At 37.9% G+C, this 14,641-nt stretch overlaps 1 protein-coding gene across 1 annotated transcript in view; it reads right to left on the minus strand.

Moving 5' to 3' along the window:
- The window catches only part of LOC107664005 (E3 ubiquitin-protein ligase MYCBP2-like), a 157,021-nt gene that overhangs the window by 102,770 nt on the left and 39,610 nt on the right, over positions 1-14,641 (minus strand). Inside the window, 8 exon segments of the mRNA XM_016454448.1 lie at positions 2,427-2,503; positions 2,625-2,763; positions 8,211-8,284; positions 8,613-8,709; positions 8,920-8,991; positions 9,414-9,656; positions 12,199-12,395; positions 12,467-12,620. Of these exon segments, the coding sequence (XP_016309934.1) occupies positions 2,427-2,503; positions 2,625-2,763; positions 8,211-8,284; positions 8,613-8,709; positions 8,920-8,991; positions 9,414-9,656; positions 12,199-12,395; positions 12,467-12,620 (1,053 nt within the window).

Here is a 14,641-nt window from a genome sequence, read left to right on the forward strand (position 1 = left end):
GCTTTCTTGTGCATCATCTTTAGAAGAGGCTTCCTTCTGGGACGACAGCCATGCAGACCAATTTGATGCAGTGTGCGGCGTATGGTCTGAGCACTGACAGGCTGACCTCCCACCCCTTCAACCTCTGCAGCAATGCTGGCAGCACTCATACGTCTATTTCCCAAACACAACCTCTGGATATGACGCTGAGCACGTGCACTCAACTTCTTTGGTCGACCATGGCGAGGCCTGTTCTGAGTGGAACCTGTCCTGTTAAACCGCTGTATGGTCTTGGCCACCGTGCTGCAGCTCAGTTTCAGGGTCTTGGCAATCTTCTTATAGCCTACGCCATCTTTATGTAGAGCAACAATTATTTTTTCAAATCCTCAGAGAGTTCTTTGCCATGAGGTGCCATGTTGAACTTCCAGTGACCAGTAGGAGAGAGTGAGAGCGATAACATCAAATTTAACACACCTGCTCCCCATTCACACCTGAGACCTTGTAACACTAATGAGTCACATGACACCGGGGAGAGAAATGGCTAATTGGGCCCAATTTGGACATTTTCACTTAGGGGTGTACTCACTTTTGTGGCCAGCGGTTTAGAAATTAATGGCTGTGTGTTGAGTTATTTTGAGGGGACAGCAAATTTACACTGTTATACAAGCTGTACACTCACTACTTTACATTGTAGCAAAGTGTCATTTCTTCAGTGTTGTCACATGAAAAGATATAATAAAATATATACAAAAATGTGAGGGGTGTACTCACTTCTGTGAGATACTGTATATATGAAAACTGACACACACACATACACACACACACATATAGTTTTTTATTAATATTATGAACCAGTTTTTAATTATATACTTTTGGTTTTTCATTTATTTTATGTGTTTTTGTCCTTGTTAGTTGTTTTTGTTTCTTTTATATGTGTCAGTTTTCATTCATTTTTCATTAATTTTTTGTTTTATTTTAGTACATCAAGTTAAACAATTAAAATAAGAAATGTTGCCTTGGCAAAAAAATTTTACTTGTTTATTTCAAGTAATGAAAATGGTTGTTTTATGGTTTAGTTTCAGGTTTAGTCACTACAATAACACAGAAACACACACATATAATGATATTACTGACTATTTAAAACTCATTTTAGTAAAGCGCTCTGTAAACTTAGAGGTCATTAATGAAGTATAATGTTACAGTATTTAAAAACAAAATTGTGTCATGTGGGAAGCTAATACTGCACTTCTGGAATGGTAAACACAATAACTACAATCAATGATGACAGAAAACTCACGTCAGCATTTCTGCAGTCCATTAATGTACGTGTGCAATAAAACTACATGACCTTCTTTTATTGCAGCCCATGCCGTTTATTAGGAAAGTTGCCCAGTCATGACTCATCCAGGCCTGTTTTTACTGCCACGCTCACTGGACTGGATAATCTCCAGATAAGGTAAAGAGTGAGTTTAGTCTTACAGAATGATAAACCTACAGCGGCTCTCATATCTCATGAGGCCAGGCACACACACACACACACTGCACCTCCCTAAAACACACTCCATCACTACACATCAATGAGACACACCCAGCGTCCATATTTAACTTTTTGCCACACCTGGCAATGGCAGGTCAACTGAGATAATAACCCAGCCATAAATTATTAACCGATATTATTTAACAAAGGCCTTTTTTTTTTCAATTCCTAATCAAGTTAGTTGCCAGATGGCTAAACTGTTTCATGTACTTGCCAAAGCCAATTTGTACTTGCATTAATGCTCATTGTGTGTCAGTTTTGGATCCTGGCCACTACCCTGTATTTGTACTGCGTTAGGATCAAGTGTAAATACACACAAGCTGTGCTCACTTTGGCCTCTCAAATGCTCCAACCTCACCGAGTGTCAAAGAGCCTCGGCGCTCAACTGGAAGGGTAGAATAATCAAATTACTTCCAGTTATTTAAGCATGTGTGCGGTCCCACCAGTCCTCGTTTAAGACTATCATCAACAGACGACTGGTTTTGGGTGCAGGAAGGGGCACTTTTACTGCTTTATAAAGTAAGCAGGACTGCACAACAGTTCATGAGCTGGTCGTTGCCTAATTAGGACCCGAAGTAGATAAATATCAAGTGTGCTTTTTAAAACAGTATGCGAACACAGCGGGAAACTCTGTATATTCATGCAGTGTGCGCATGTCAAAAGATTAAATCCGATCAGAAGCTTGTGACATATAAACGCGCATATCAACCCGATCACTTTATTTAGCGTTCATGTAAACAATACTTTCGGATTCGTCAATCAGAATGAATTCATTCCGATGGAAGCAAAACGTGTCCATGTAAACGTACCTAGTAGCACTTCCACCACCACATGAAAAGCTCAACACGTATTTCAGATGCAGTTAAATACTAACGCAGAGACACTGAGGAATATACAGAGGTATGTCTACCTTCCCAGATGCCGTTTTCATCAAAGCAAACTCTCTGACAGCTCCAATAAGGGCTGCTTCCTCATCAAACCCTGTGCCTGAGGACATAAACACACGCCGCAAAAGAGACAACACCAAGTTAGTTAATTTCAACACGCGTTTCCTCTTAAACACTGATGTGCATGCATAGACGTGTGTGCACTGAAGCGCCGCTCTCACTGATGATATGAAGGTCTTTCTCCAGGTCAAAGAGGGAGATGCCACAGGCATGAAGACACTTCCTGGCCAGTTTGAGCTGCAGTTCCTGCTGTAGGGCTGGGTCTGAGCTGGTGGCGTAGATCCGCACCACAAAGCCATCCTAAATAAACCAAAACATACACACAGAAACATTAATCTTCATAAAAACGACATCTGCTTGTCAATGGAAAGTCAATGCTTGGTAGCCAGTGGAAGCATTTAAGCACAATTATATGGTTATTAAACATTTAAGCTGAGCTGCAATAGGAGGTTCTTTAGGAGGGTGATGTGAGGTATCTTTTCAACGCGTAAAACACTTCTTATCCCAGTTAAATACGCAAATTCAGCTACAAGCAAGCGTTTGTAGGTCGATTCCGCTAAAGAGATGTTTTGATTACACTTTATTTTACAGTGTATTTACCCAGGAAAGTACTGGTAGTATATGGTAACTACATGGGTTAAGTTAGGTTTAGGGGTAGGTTCAGGATTAGTACCTAGTTATTACACATTTATTGTAATTGCTATAATAAGTACACAGGAACAGGACTGTAAAATAAAGTACTACCCATGTTTTCAACACATTGTTCTGTTTGTTTGAGCATCCCAGTTAGTTTGACATAGTGATCTTTTCTTGAAAAAGCAACCAATGGCGTGAGTTTGAGGCGGGACTATCTGTTGCAGCAATTCTGTTACATTCCTTCTGTCTTGATAAGTTGCCATCCCAAACCGGCCAGTCAAGTGTTTTTATTTGTTTGTTTTTTTCCCCAGGCAGTCTTCAGTGGCGAATACTTTTGCCATGCCGCCACATAGGGACTATATGGGATTTTGCAGTGTCACTCTTTTGCTCAAGTCAACTGCAGCTTTTGAATACTTCTTTGAATACATCTTTCTGCTAGTTAGTGAGCTTTATGCACTGTCTGTGACTGATTTGCACATACACAGTCATAACAGTAACATTTTAGTGAAATTTCATGGGCAAAAAAAGGTCCATTGTAAATAGTGTAGCGACATATGATGTACATTTCACACAGAAATCACTTTCAAACCAAGCAGCTTTCTAATCGTTGCGTTGATCAACTTGAACCTGTTGCAAAATATAAATGGGGTCATTCGCTCTCGCATGAAATTACTGATTGCACGGATTCCCAATGAAATTACTGGATTTTGCCCACAAAAATTGTCCGAATAACAGTAAATGTGACCGTACCTTAACCCAAATTTCTATGTGTGAATCAGTCCATGGACATGGCTGCTTTTGGACATTCTTAAAACCAGTCTGGTGATAATATAATGATTCAAATGTAAAATTTTTAATACCCTCCAATGAAACCAAAATTTCCAAGCTTCAAAATTGACAAAGACACTGTAAAAGCAATCAATATTCAACAAGCAATTTTATCGAAGTCTGTTCTCACGCATTCCATTGACCATATTTGATTAGCTTGGTCAATATTCATACAGGAATAAAAGCTAAATTAAATCTGTTCATCATATTAAGAAATTATGTCTCTTCAGAAGATTCATGTGAATTAAACAAGAAAACTGTTCGATTTATAGGTATTATTTTTACGGACTTGTGGAGCATCAAATTTTGGTGTAATGGACTTTCAATAAAGAGACATATCTCTTTCATTTAAAATATCTTCATTTGTGTTTCAGAGCGAAAGTCTTGTGGGTTTGGAACGACATAAGGGTGAGTAATTGTTGACAATTTTTTGAACTACACCTTTAAAGTTGCTGGTTTGCAGTGTTGCAGTAATGTGGAGTGGACTGCATATTTTCACATTTTGAATTTCCTAATGCTTTTTGTTTGTTTTTATTACAAACAGGAGCCTAGAGGCTAGGGCTGTGCATCACCAGCAAAGTCACGATACGGTACGTATCACGATACAGAGGCCACGATATGATACTCATCACGATACAGGACTGCACTGAATTTCACCTCAGCAGAATTTAGTAAAACAGCTGTTTATTAAACACGGCATACTATAGGGCCATTTCTAACTACTGGCGGAGCAGGCAGTTGACCTCTGCATTATGAAGGGCCTCCATAACTGTACCACAGTACAATATAGGTAATGGCATATGTTTCATGTTTACATTGGGTACTCCGCACCAGGTACAATATTCTGATTGTTTCCATCTTGTTTTTAAGCCCATAAATAATAATGTACTCGTTCTAATAAATTTATATTGTAATGTACTCATACTAATATATTTTAAAAAATCATCTTTACATTGCTGGTAGGTTATGATTGCACAAATTAACACACTTTCTACATTTAAAAAAATAAAAATAAAAATTAGAAGAGTTCTAAACTAATGCGCTGTCTTCACTGTATCTAACGCACACACGTTTAGTCACTAACACAGACCACGTTGCGCGTGCACAGACATGAACCTTTTTCACATTTCCTGGTTTCTCAGCAGCGGAAGTCATCATAGTTGGGTTAACTTGAATAGCAGTGAATGGGAGAGTACTACACATATATTTTTTGCATTCCCATTTGCTCAAATAGCAAAACAAAAACTCCACGATAGTGTTTTCATGACTTTCAATAAAAGGAAAAAAATTGAGAGAGACTGATAACGGCAGTCAGAAGAGAGAATGATGTCAAATTTACCGTCCCTCCCATAGACACTGCATTAGAAACACCCTCGCATTAGCGTTAACTGTTTTTTTGTAATTTGATGCAAAGGTGATATAATACAAAGAATAGTGTTATAAATGTACATACATTTTTTTTTAAATACAAATATGAAAAACTTTCGAGGATTTACGATGCTGATGACCGTTAAACGCATCATCACAGTCTTGTGAAAAGGGTCAGCAACAAATTTTTTTGCGCTGCCCCGCAATTTTATCAATAAAATAGCTTAATCGCTCAAGAGCTACATTATCTTTCTCAACAAGGAGCTGGTAACTTCATTGTTTCTAAAAGAATTAAAGCCACAGCTTCATTGTTAATAGAGAAACGCGGCAAAACGGTGGTAATTCATACATGCACAGCCCCTCTCTCTCTCTCATAAATGAACACTCGATGAATAACACTTTTCTGAGAATAGAATATTGAAGTGGAGATCGATAAACTGCAAGCGAACCGATGTTTTCAGAAAGCAAGCGCGTTTATCCACAGTGGAGAGAGAGCGCGTGTGCACATGGTTGCCAGGTTGACAAAGATAAGCAGCACACTTAGCAGATATTTCCGTATTGCGCAAGTGGGGAGCTCTGTTTCGGGGATTACGTCTCTTTATATCAGGCAACCCCGGTTGTGTTCCTCTGCGGCTAGATTAAACCTTGTTGTATCCTATATATAATTATGCTCTATTCATTATTTTTTAGAAACCTCGCACTTTTCTACTCATTTTAAACGGTGTTCTTGTATTCAAATTAAGCGCAGTCCACTGCTGCACACGTGCCACAATATCGATACAGGGCCAGCTGTATCAATACTCCTATCGTCAAATCTGTGACGATACATCGTCGTATCGATGTATCGAACACAGCACTACTAGAGACATCATATCCTGTTTTTTTACTATGATAATTCTGCATACTTAAAGTCCAGTGTGACCGCGTTTTAATACTGAACAGTTAATCTTTCTTCTGCTGACAGGGCTTGTTTCAAAGCTCACCAGAATAGTCATAATCTCAGAGGCTTTGACACCATTAATATCTGAGGAAGCACAGTGAGCACATGAGGGTCAAAGGGAGAATTTAACTGTGTTAGCATTGCACATGGGAGATGCAAAGTGAAAACGCACCCTCACTAGCAGCAGCCTCACACATACTGATCCAGCTTCATCCAGAAACACACACACTTAAGTTCAGGGTGTGTACAACATGGGTGAGACTAGGGTTTGCAGTCTGTGAGTTTGCATAAGTGAGCATGTGATAAAAAACAGAAGACAACACACTGGAGTCTTTGATTTGCCGCTGTTAACGAGTAAGTGAGCGAGCTTTCAAACACCTCGCTCTTTGCTCCAGGCAAAATCACACTGCTAACAAATACACATGCCCTTCGTCCTTCCTCCAAGATATGTGGCATAACAGTTCATAGCATTAACCCTTACAACTTCCCCCCATAACCCCAGCACTCCCTCACTTATCATCTCTCATTCATGTATGCATAAAGAGATCATCAAAGGCAGATATGAATTATCACATCCCCTCCCCGTACTGCTGCACACTCACGATCAGCCAGTGGGTTCAATCCTAAGAGAAATGCCCACATCCACTGCTGCAGCCCCTCCCCTGCCTACATGGCTATTATGCACACACTCGTCTGAAGACACACACACACAGCATGGCTGAAATGGGCTGAAACAAAAGAGAGCAGGTGCTGCTGACAGTCACAATCACACCACTTGAGAAAAAGGCACTGATCGTGTTTGTATGATGTGCAGGGGGAGGAACAGGGGAATCTGTTGTCGTCTGATGAAGACGGAGGCATGGAGAAAACAGGCTGGTCATTTTGGATTAAACAAACTAAACATTTCTTGGGGTTCTTGCACTATTATCCATCTATTCCACTCTCATTGCAGTCTAAGAGAACCATTTAAACACTCATCTTGGTTGGCAACATCAGCTGGTCGCAAATCATTGAAGAATTAACTGTTAAATTACAGTTTTCTAGTAAATATGACTGACTCCAGAGTTTAACATCAGCATGTTTCTAAGTTAATGGCAAGAAACTTTAAACAGCAGGAAAAAAATAAAAAAGCACATGCAAATATTTTTATATACACAATACTGTTCAAAAGTTTGGAGTCGGTAAGATTTTTAAAAGCTTTTGAAAGACATCTCTTATACTCACAATAATACATTTATTTAATAAAAAATATGGTAAAATATTATTACAATTTAAAATAACCGTTTTCTATTTTAATATTTTTTTAAATGTAATTTATTCCTATGATGCAAAGCTGAATTTTCAGCATCATTACTCCAGTCTTCAGTGTCACATGTTCCTTCAGAAATCATTCTGATATGCTGATTTGCTGCTCAAGAAAAATGCATTATTATTGAAAACAGTAACAAGTATATTATTGTAAAAAAAAAAAAAAAAAGATTCTTCAATGAATAGAAAGTTCAAATGAACCGTATTTATTTGAAGTAGGAATATTTTGTAACATTAGAAAATGTCTTTACTAAAATGTCACCCTTGCTGGATAAAAGTATTTATTACTCAAAAACAAATCTTACGGACCCAAAACATTTTGAACTTTAGTGCATTACACTATATTACATTATTCTGAACAATTCTTTTGGTCAGTACCTTTACAGATCAGTATAATTATTACCAAAGAAAGCCTGATGCATACACGTATATTTATATTCAATAAATAAACTCTCGCTTTGTTTGCCATCTTAGATTGATTTTTTCCACTTGGCACAATGCATTGTGGGATTGCCTTCTCCCTGAAGAATTCATACATAGTTGCCTTTTCATTTGGTATAATTATGCAGCCCACATTTTGAAAAAGCCTTTGTGACTATGATGCATCCAAAGACAGCTCACTAGGTCTTGGAAAAGAGCGACATTGCCAAAGAATAAAACCACTTACATCTTTGCAGGCTGCAATCTGGTTGATATATTCTCCATCAGTGAATATGATGTTCTGACCATCTGCTTGTAGACCTGAGAAAGAGAGAGACATTTTAATTTGTAACAGACACTTTTTACAGTTCCAGACTACAGTCCAAATTACACTGAAGAAAGGCTTGTCATAATCAATACAAGACGTATTATTTTATATAAACTACTTCATATCACTACATAATATATTTATTGCTATGTAGATGGCAAACTAAAGGTCACTGACAATTCAGGGAAATAAGGGACAAGCCCCTCAATACATCCTGTTTAAATAGGAAACATGTCAACACATGGAAGAAAAGTGTGCTGGTCAAGCCATTTATTTGCCCTGCTCTTAGCGATCAATAGCACATAAGAGGAGTGTTTGTACCCGGCATTGTGATGGTGCCCTCCTGCTCCAGAGTCTCTGGGTTGATCTTAATGGCCTCCATGCTGTGACTGTTCATGTCTCGATACAGCAAACAACCCTGTAAAGCAAATCGCCACAGGAAAATTTATTTTGTAAGGCTGTTCAATGAATGACATTTTTGGTCGAAAACATCATAAGCACCTAATGCTTTATTTATGAGATAAGATCAATAGATCAAACCCATATTAAGTACTATACATGGAGTACATTGATGTTATATAAGCAGACAATCAAGAGAAGCTCATAAAACTCAATAGGTCAACAATACCTGGGCGAATCCCAGCCATGACCTCTTCTCCTTACGGTTCCTGATACGTGATGTGGAGTTGTACACATGGCCCTGCAATCGATAGCCTCTTATTAGCACCCACACAGACACAAGGATATACAACCTGCTGCATCAGCACTGCAAACCACATCCACGACTTCACAAATCTCAAAATTGTCAAATAAAAACTTGAGTTGTATATAAACATTCAAATTGCACATAAGGAAGTTTTATATCACCATAATTATGTTTCTACTCCATATTCATTGTTGAAATAGAAACATTAAAACAATGGCTGTAATAAAAATATTTTCGATATTAGTATTTATTTATATGAAAATTTAGTAATATTTCTGAAATGCTGGTGCATATCAACTAGTAATTACTAATTCATTACAAATAATTGCTGAACTACTTTAGTCTAAAAAAATGCTTAGTAAAATTAACTTCTATAATTTTAATTGTGCAATCAGGTAAATAAAGGATGTCCTTACCCGCACGGTGCCACTGTACCCTGAGCCCACTTTGTAGAGGCCATCTTTACAGAGCAGGTACAGGAAGGAACCATCAGTTTGAAGAAGACAGCGTTCATCTTCATCGATGCTCACCTCCTTCAAAACCCATTTGTTCATCAGTGCGGCTCTCTTGATGCCGTTCCCAAACCAGTCCTGGATCTGGATCTTTCCCACCAGCACTGCCTGCACACTCCTCTGAAGGGCGTTAAGGATTGTTGGAACCTTTTGTTACACAAATATAGTCGGGTCAGATAAAAAAAATATATAAGATATAGTCTGCATATTTTTAAGATGATCTTAAAAATATAGTCTTAAACAGTTCTTGAGCATTCTTCACCTTGAGAAAGCACACAAATACGGAGTTATTTTTCATGTCTTCTTGCACTTAAACGGACAAATTCGCAAAAATGGCAAAATGCCCGTCTTATTGAGTATCCTTGTAAACCGATCAGTTATGTCTTAAGTGAAAATCGGAAAAAAAGGTAAAAATCTGATTTTTGACAGTATATTAGATCCGTGCAATACACTGTGTAAAAAAAAAATTAAAAAATTAAAAAATTTAAAAAAAAAGCGTTTTCTTAGTTGTAAATAACGATTATTGGAGTACACTTCTTTAGTCTATTTGTACCATTTCCTAGCAATTTCTGAGTAAAACCGTTGCAAAGTAAATCCAGCACCCATTTTTTTTCCCTCAGTGTAGGTCTTAAACTGACAGCAGCCTAATATAGCATTTGATAACTTTATTCAATTTCTGTTGTATTTCATACTGTACCTGAATGCTACTGTTAGAATGTTTTCTGTTTACCTGTCTTTAATAATGTTTGAACATACAGTATTAGCTGGCTTGTAGTTTTTGCTGTGGCATTGAAACTGGAATCAAGAATTGGGACATTTTTTATTATTTTCTAAAATGTTGGTGTCGTAACAACCTTATTTGTTAAAATACAATGCAACATGGGTCAAAAAAACGAGAAAAAACTTTTCTATGGTGAGGCCAGTGAAAATTTCAGCAGGCCAAAAACTGGCGTTGATCAAAATGATTTGGCTGGTTTGTCATTGGTTTGAATCAGTCTAATGACTCACTCCGTGGCTGAATAACACTGAGATGACTCACTCAGTGATGTTACGTTTCAAAATGAACAAGTGTTACGGTGTTATTGTTGTACTTTAAGGCTTGTGAGACTTACAACAATGCAGTTACTGACTGGTTGTTCATTTGACTGTGTGAAGTTAAGATAAAGACCTACCAAACCCCTCTCTGCACTTCTTGACCTTCACAAGATGGACAGCATGCCCCCTTCATCTATTTCACATCATATCCCCAGGACACTTTTTTCCCCCTTGTTTAATATTTATGTTGATCATTATTTAACATAAACCACTGTGACTGTCTTCGCTGACCCCACCAAAGAGTTTAGCCGATGGCAGTAAGGTACTCTGATGAGCGATGCTACAGATGACAAAGAGGTTTATTGAAATTCTAGAACATCAATGTTATTGCTTTAGATGACTCTTCAGTCAATAATGACATTTAGTTTTATTGCACCAGCTCTCCAGAGGATGAAGTACCCTTCTCTGTTCTTTAACTTTGACTCAAGTCTTACACTGCCAGCTTTCTAATTATTTCAATAAATCGATTGGAATCCATGATTCCGTGATTTGCTCATGGACATTCCTGTTGATTTTTCATATAGAAAAAACATTGCAAGTAAATATTGAGGTTTACTACTATGTAAAGTTATATTTGTGATTATGAATTAAAATGATTAAATATTGTTTATCCTTAAGTCCATTTAGTCGTAAACAAAGTGGAAAACATGCCTTCATTATTTTAAAATATTTTCATTGTATGTTACGTAAATGCATTAAACATTTACATATTTGGCAACAGTGGCTGTTTGGTTTACACATAAACCAAAAACAATACACATAAAAAAATTAATATATTTATACCATATATACCATTTATGCCATTTAAAATCTATTATATCATAAAAAAGCTGAAAAACATTGTCCAGCTCTGCAAAGCACTTGATCTGGATATACATGTCAACATTTGTCTGTTTTTCAGTTTCACTCTGAACCACTTCAAGTTGGACGTGTGCACTGTAAACTGACAGTGAGCGACGGCTCAGATATCACACTTACACATACACAAGCTATGCAAGTTACTCATGCTCCAATTAGGTTGTAGTTACCTTGGTAACAACAAATGAACTCTGTGCTTCTCTGGTGTCTAAATCAGTGTGTGATACTGACAGAGAGCATTAAAACACATTTAAATAAGCAAAAAAATGACAGACCAATATCATGCAGATGGTAGAAGACTGAGGAATAATTGGCTGAGGGACTTGACATTTTCAGGCAATTCAATAGTTGACCTCCTCATGCAGTTGAGAGATGAGCGGTAATGTAGCTTTTTATGCACTCTAAAACCTCAACCTCACTTACCAAGCAAAAACTAAACTAAACTGTTAAAAATCAGACTAAAATAATCAGTTCTTTTGTTAAAAATACACTTCAGGTACTCTTTTCTGAAGTTTGGATTCTTTAGAAGGAGATGCAGAGCAGTAGGTGCTACACACAGTCAGAAACAGCACAAATTTGACAGACTTTACCACATTTTACTTTTATTGTTAGATCTTCTAGTGTTTAGGAATAATATCTATTTAATAACTTCTATCTAGAAACTGTTCAGTGGCATCAGTGGAAGGAGCATCTTCCTCAAAACTTTAAAACATGCAATCTCAAAACACTGACTCACCTGGATGGTCTGGCATGCATGACTGCCATTGTTGGTGAGGATGGCAGACACAGCCTGGAGGATTTTGCCAGTGTCTCCCCAGGCCACCACCAGGCTGAAGAGGCAGGCACAGGACAACGCTGTGAGGGTCTGACCAGTGGGGTCGTTCATCCCTGTGCTCCGCACGGTGGTCTCCAGCAGAAGATGAAAGAGAGACTCTGCAGGGCCAACAGTGGTGTCATGATTAAACTATACAGACACTTTATTTGAACAGGAGAAGGTATCTCACCCAGCACATCTGGAGGTTCAGTCTGAAAGCTCTCCGGCTGTTGTCCCTGGAGCATATCTAAAAGGGCCTGAAGGCTCCGTAAGCACAGTGACGGGTGTGAAAAACGAGTCTCTTTGATGAGCTCAAACACTCCACACAGCCCAATACCAATGATCTGAGGAGCAGAGGAACATAGCTGTGAAGTAACATTAATCCACAATAGAGATCCACCAAAATAACATTTTAATGGCCAATGCCAATATCTAGACAGTAGGATGACCCAATGACTTATAAAGGCAAATTAATCATATAAAATGTATATTAAAAAATACAAAAACAACAATAATTTTCAATATTTATTCAAAAATGTCTTTACAAAAACAAACAACAAATAGCAGACACTGGATTGACTGAATTGATTCTTAAAGGGGTCATATAAAATGTATATTAAAAAATGCAAAAACAACCATTTTCAATATTTACTCAAAAATGTCTTTACAAAAACAAACAACAAATAGCAGACACTGGATTGACTGAATTGATTCTTAAAGGGGTCATATGATGTTGCTAAAAAATAATATTATTTTGTGTATTTGGTGTAATGAAATGTGTTTATGCGATTTAAGGTTCAAAAAACACATTATTTTCCACATACTGTACATTATTGTTTCTCCTCTATGCCCCGCCTTTCTGAAATGCGTCGATTTTTACAAAGCTCATCGGTCTGAAAAGCGAGGTGTGCTCTGATTGGCCAGCTATCCAGTGCGTTGTGATTGGCCGAATACCTCAAGCGTGTGACGGAAATGTTACGCCCCTTACCATACTGTGATGCCCTGTCTGGCCGAAGCGACGAGACAAAAACATTAAAACCCATTATAAACGAGCAGGGTGTCCGCGGGGTCTTAAAAAGTATTAAGTATTAAAAAGTATTAAAAGTTGATAAATCAATTTAGATCAAATTAAGGCCCTTAAGTATTAAAAAGTCTTAAATGCCATTTTCCAAGGTATTACATTTTGTATCATCTTTTCATTATGTATATTTGTCCAAATAGTGGACAATAGTTTGTGTAGTTTATTAATGGAATCCCGCAAGATTTGACGTCATCAGTTACGACGCTCACTGACTGACTGCACCACTGCGTGATAGTGCGGGGCTTGTTGATCCCGCTCTGGCTGAACTTCTGACCATTACCGCATGCTCCCATCCGCTCCCGCGATTTTTGTGTCCGCTCCCGCAAACATTCTAATAATGTATATAATTTTCGTGCATCAGGGCGCCGCTATCAATATGTGAATGAGCGCTCTCAGTTCACTTTCACTTTCGATTTCGCGATCGCGAGTACACTGTGTAAATGGAGCACATATTACGATAAAAGATATTTGTCAGTGAGCTCGGGATCTGTTGAGGAGCAAATCCTCCAACATCTTGTCAGTTATCTCTCCTTGCTTTTGACCCATGTTCAGTCAAATCTGACTTCTGCAGCTCGTGTTGGATGCAGGGTTGTTTTTTCCACGAAATTGGGCTGCTTTTAAACTGTTGCCATGGGTTGATTTTCCCCAGTGGGTTAAAGGTTTGAAATACTGAATAAATTGCATTTGGTTGAAATGCTTGTACTGAAACATTTTGCATTCTACCTGTAATAAAACTGTGCTAAATGTTTTGGGCCACACTAGTAGGAAGCATTTGAGCTGTGTTTATGATAAATGTGCATAACAGCGACTGTAAAATATGTATTTTAGGGATGGAAATTGCATTTTTTATTTGGGACATAATTGCGCTACTTTGGGCTGTTTTTTTTTACAAGCATGGGCTTGGGATGCACAATTAAAATGATGTAATATTTGTGATCATTATTTTACCTTCCATGATCATTCAGACACGATCAGGTGCAGTACTGAGACACTGTCAAGTCTGCATCAAATCAAGCACTCCGTAATCACAGATAAACTGTCTGATCAGTCAGATGTTTGTCAAGAGAAGTGTTCCACAAAACAGCTATGGTTTGCAGACAGTTATAAGAGTTGATATGACAAATACAACTTTTGAATATATTGTGTGAACACATTGCCCTGTTAGCTCGAAGAGCTTTATTTTCCCTCCTCAATAAGTTTTGTCAGTTGTTTTGTTTATTGGTCTAATTCTTGTTTCTTGGGTTGCATTGGTTAGTCACTCAATTAATTATCTTGTGCTTCGTT

The sequence above is a fragment of the Sinocyclocheilus anshuiensis genome, unplaced genomic scaffold, assembly GCF_001515605.1.
Source record: "Sinocyclocheilus anshuiensis isolate Anshui unplaced genomic scaffold, SAMN03320099.WGS_v1.1 scaffold247, whole genome shotgun sequence".
Lineage (NCBI taxonomy): Eukaryota > Metazoa > Chordata > Actinopteri > Cypriniformes > Cyprinidae > Sinocyclocheilus > Sinocyclocheilus anshuiensis.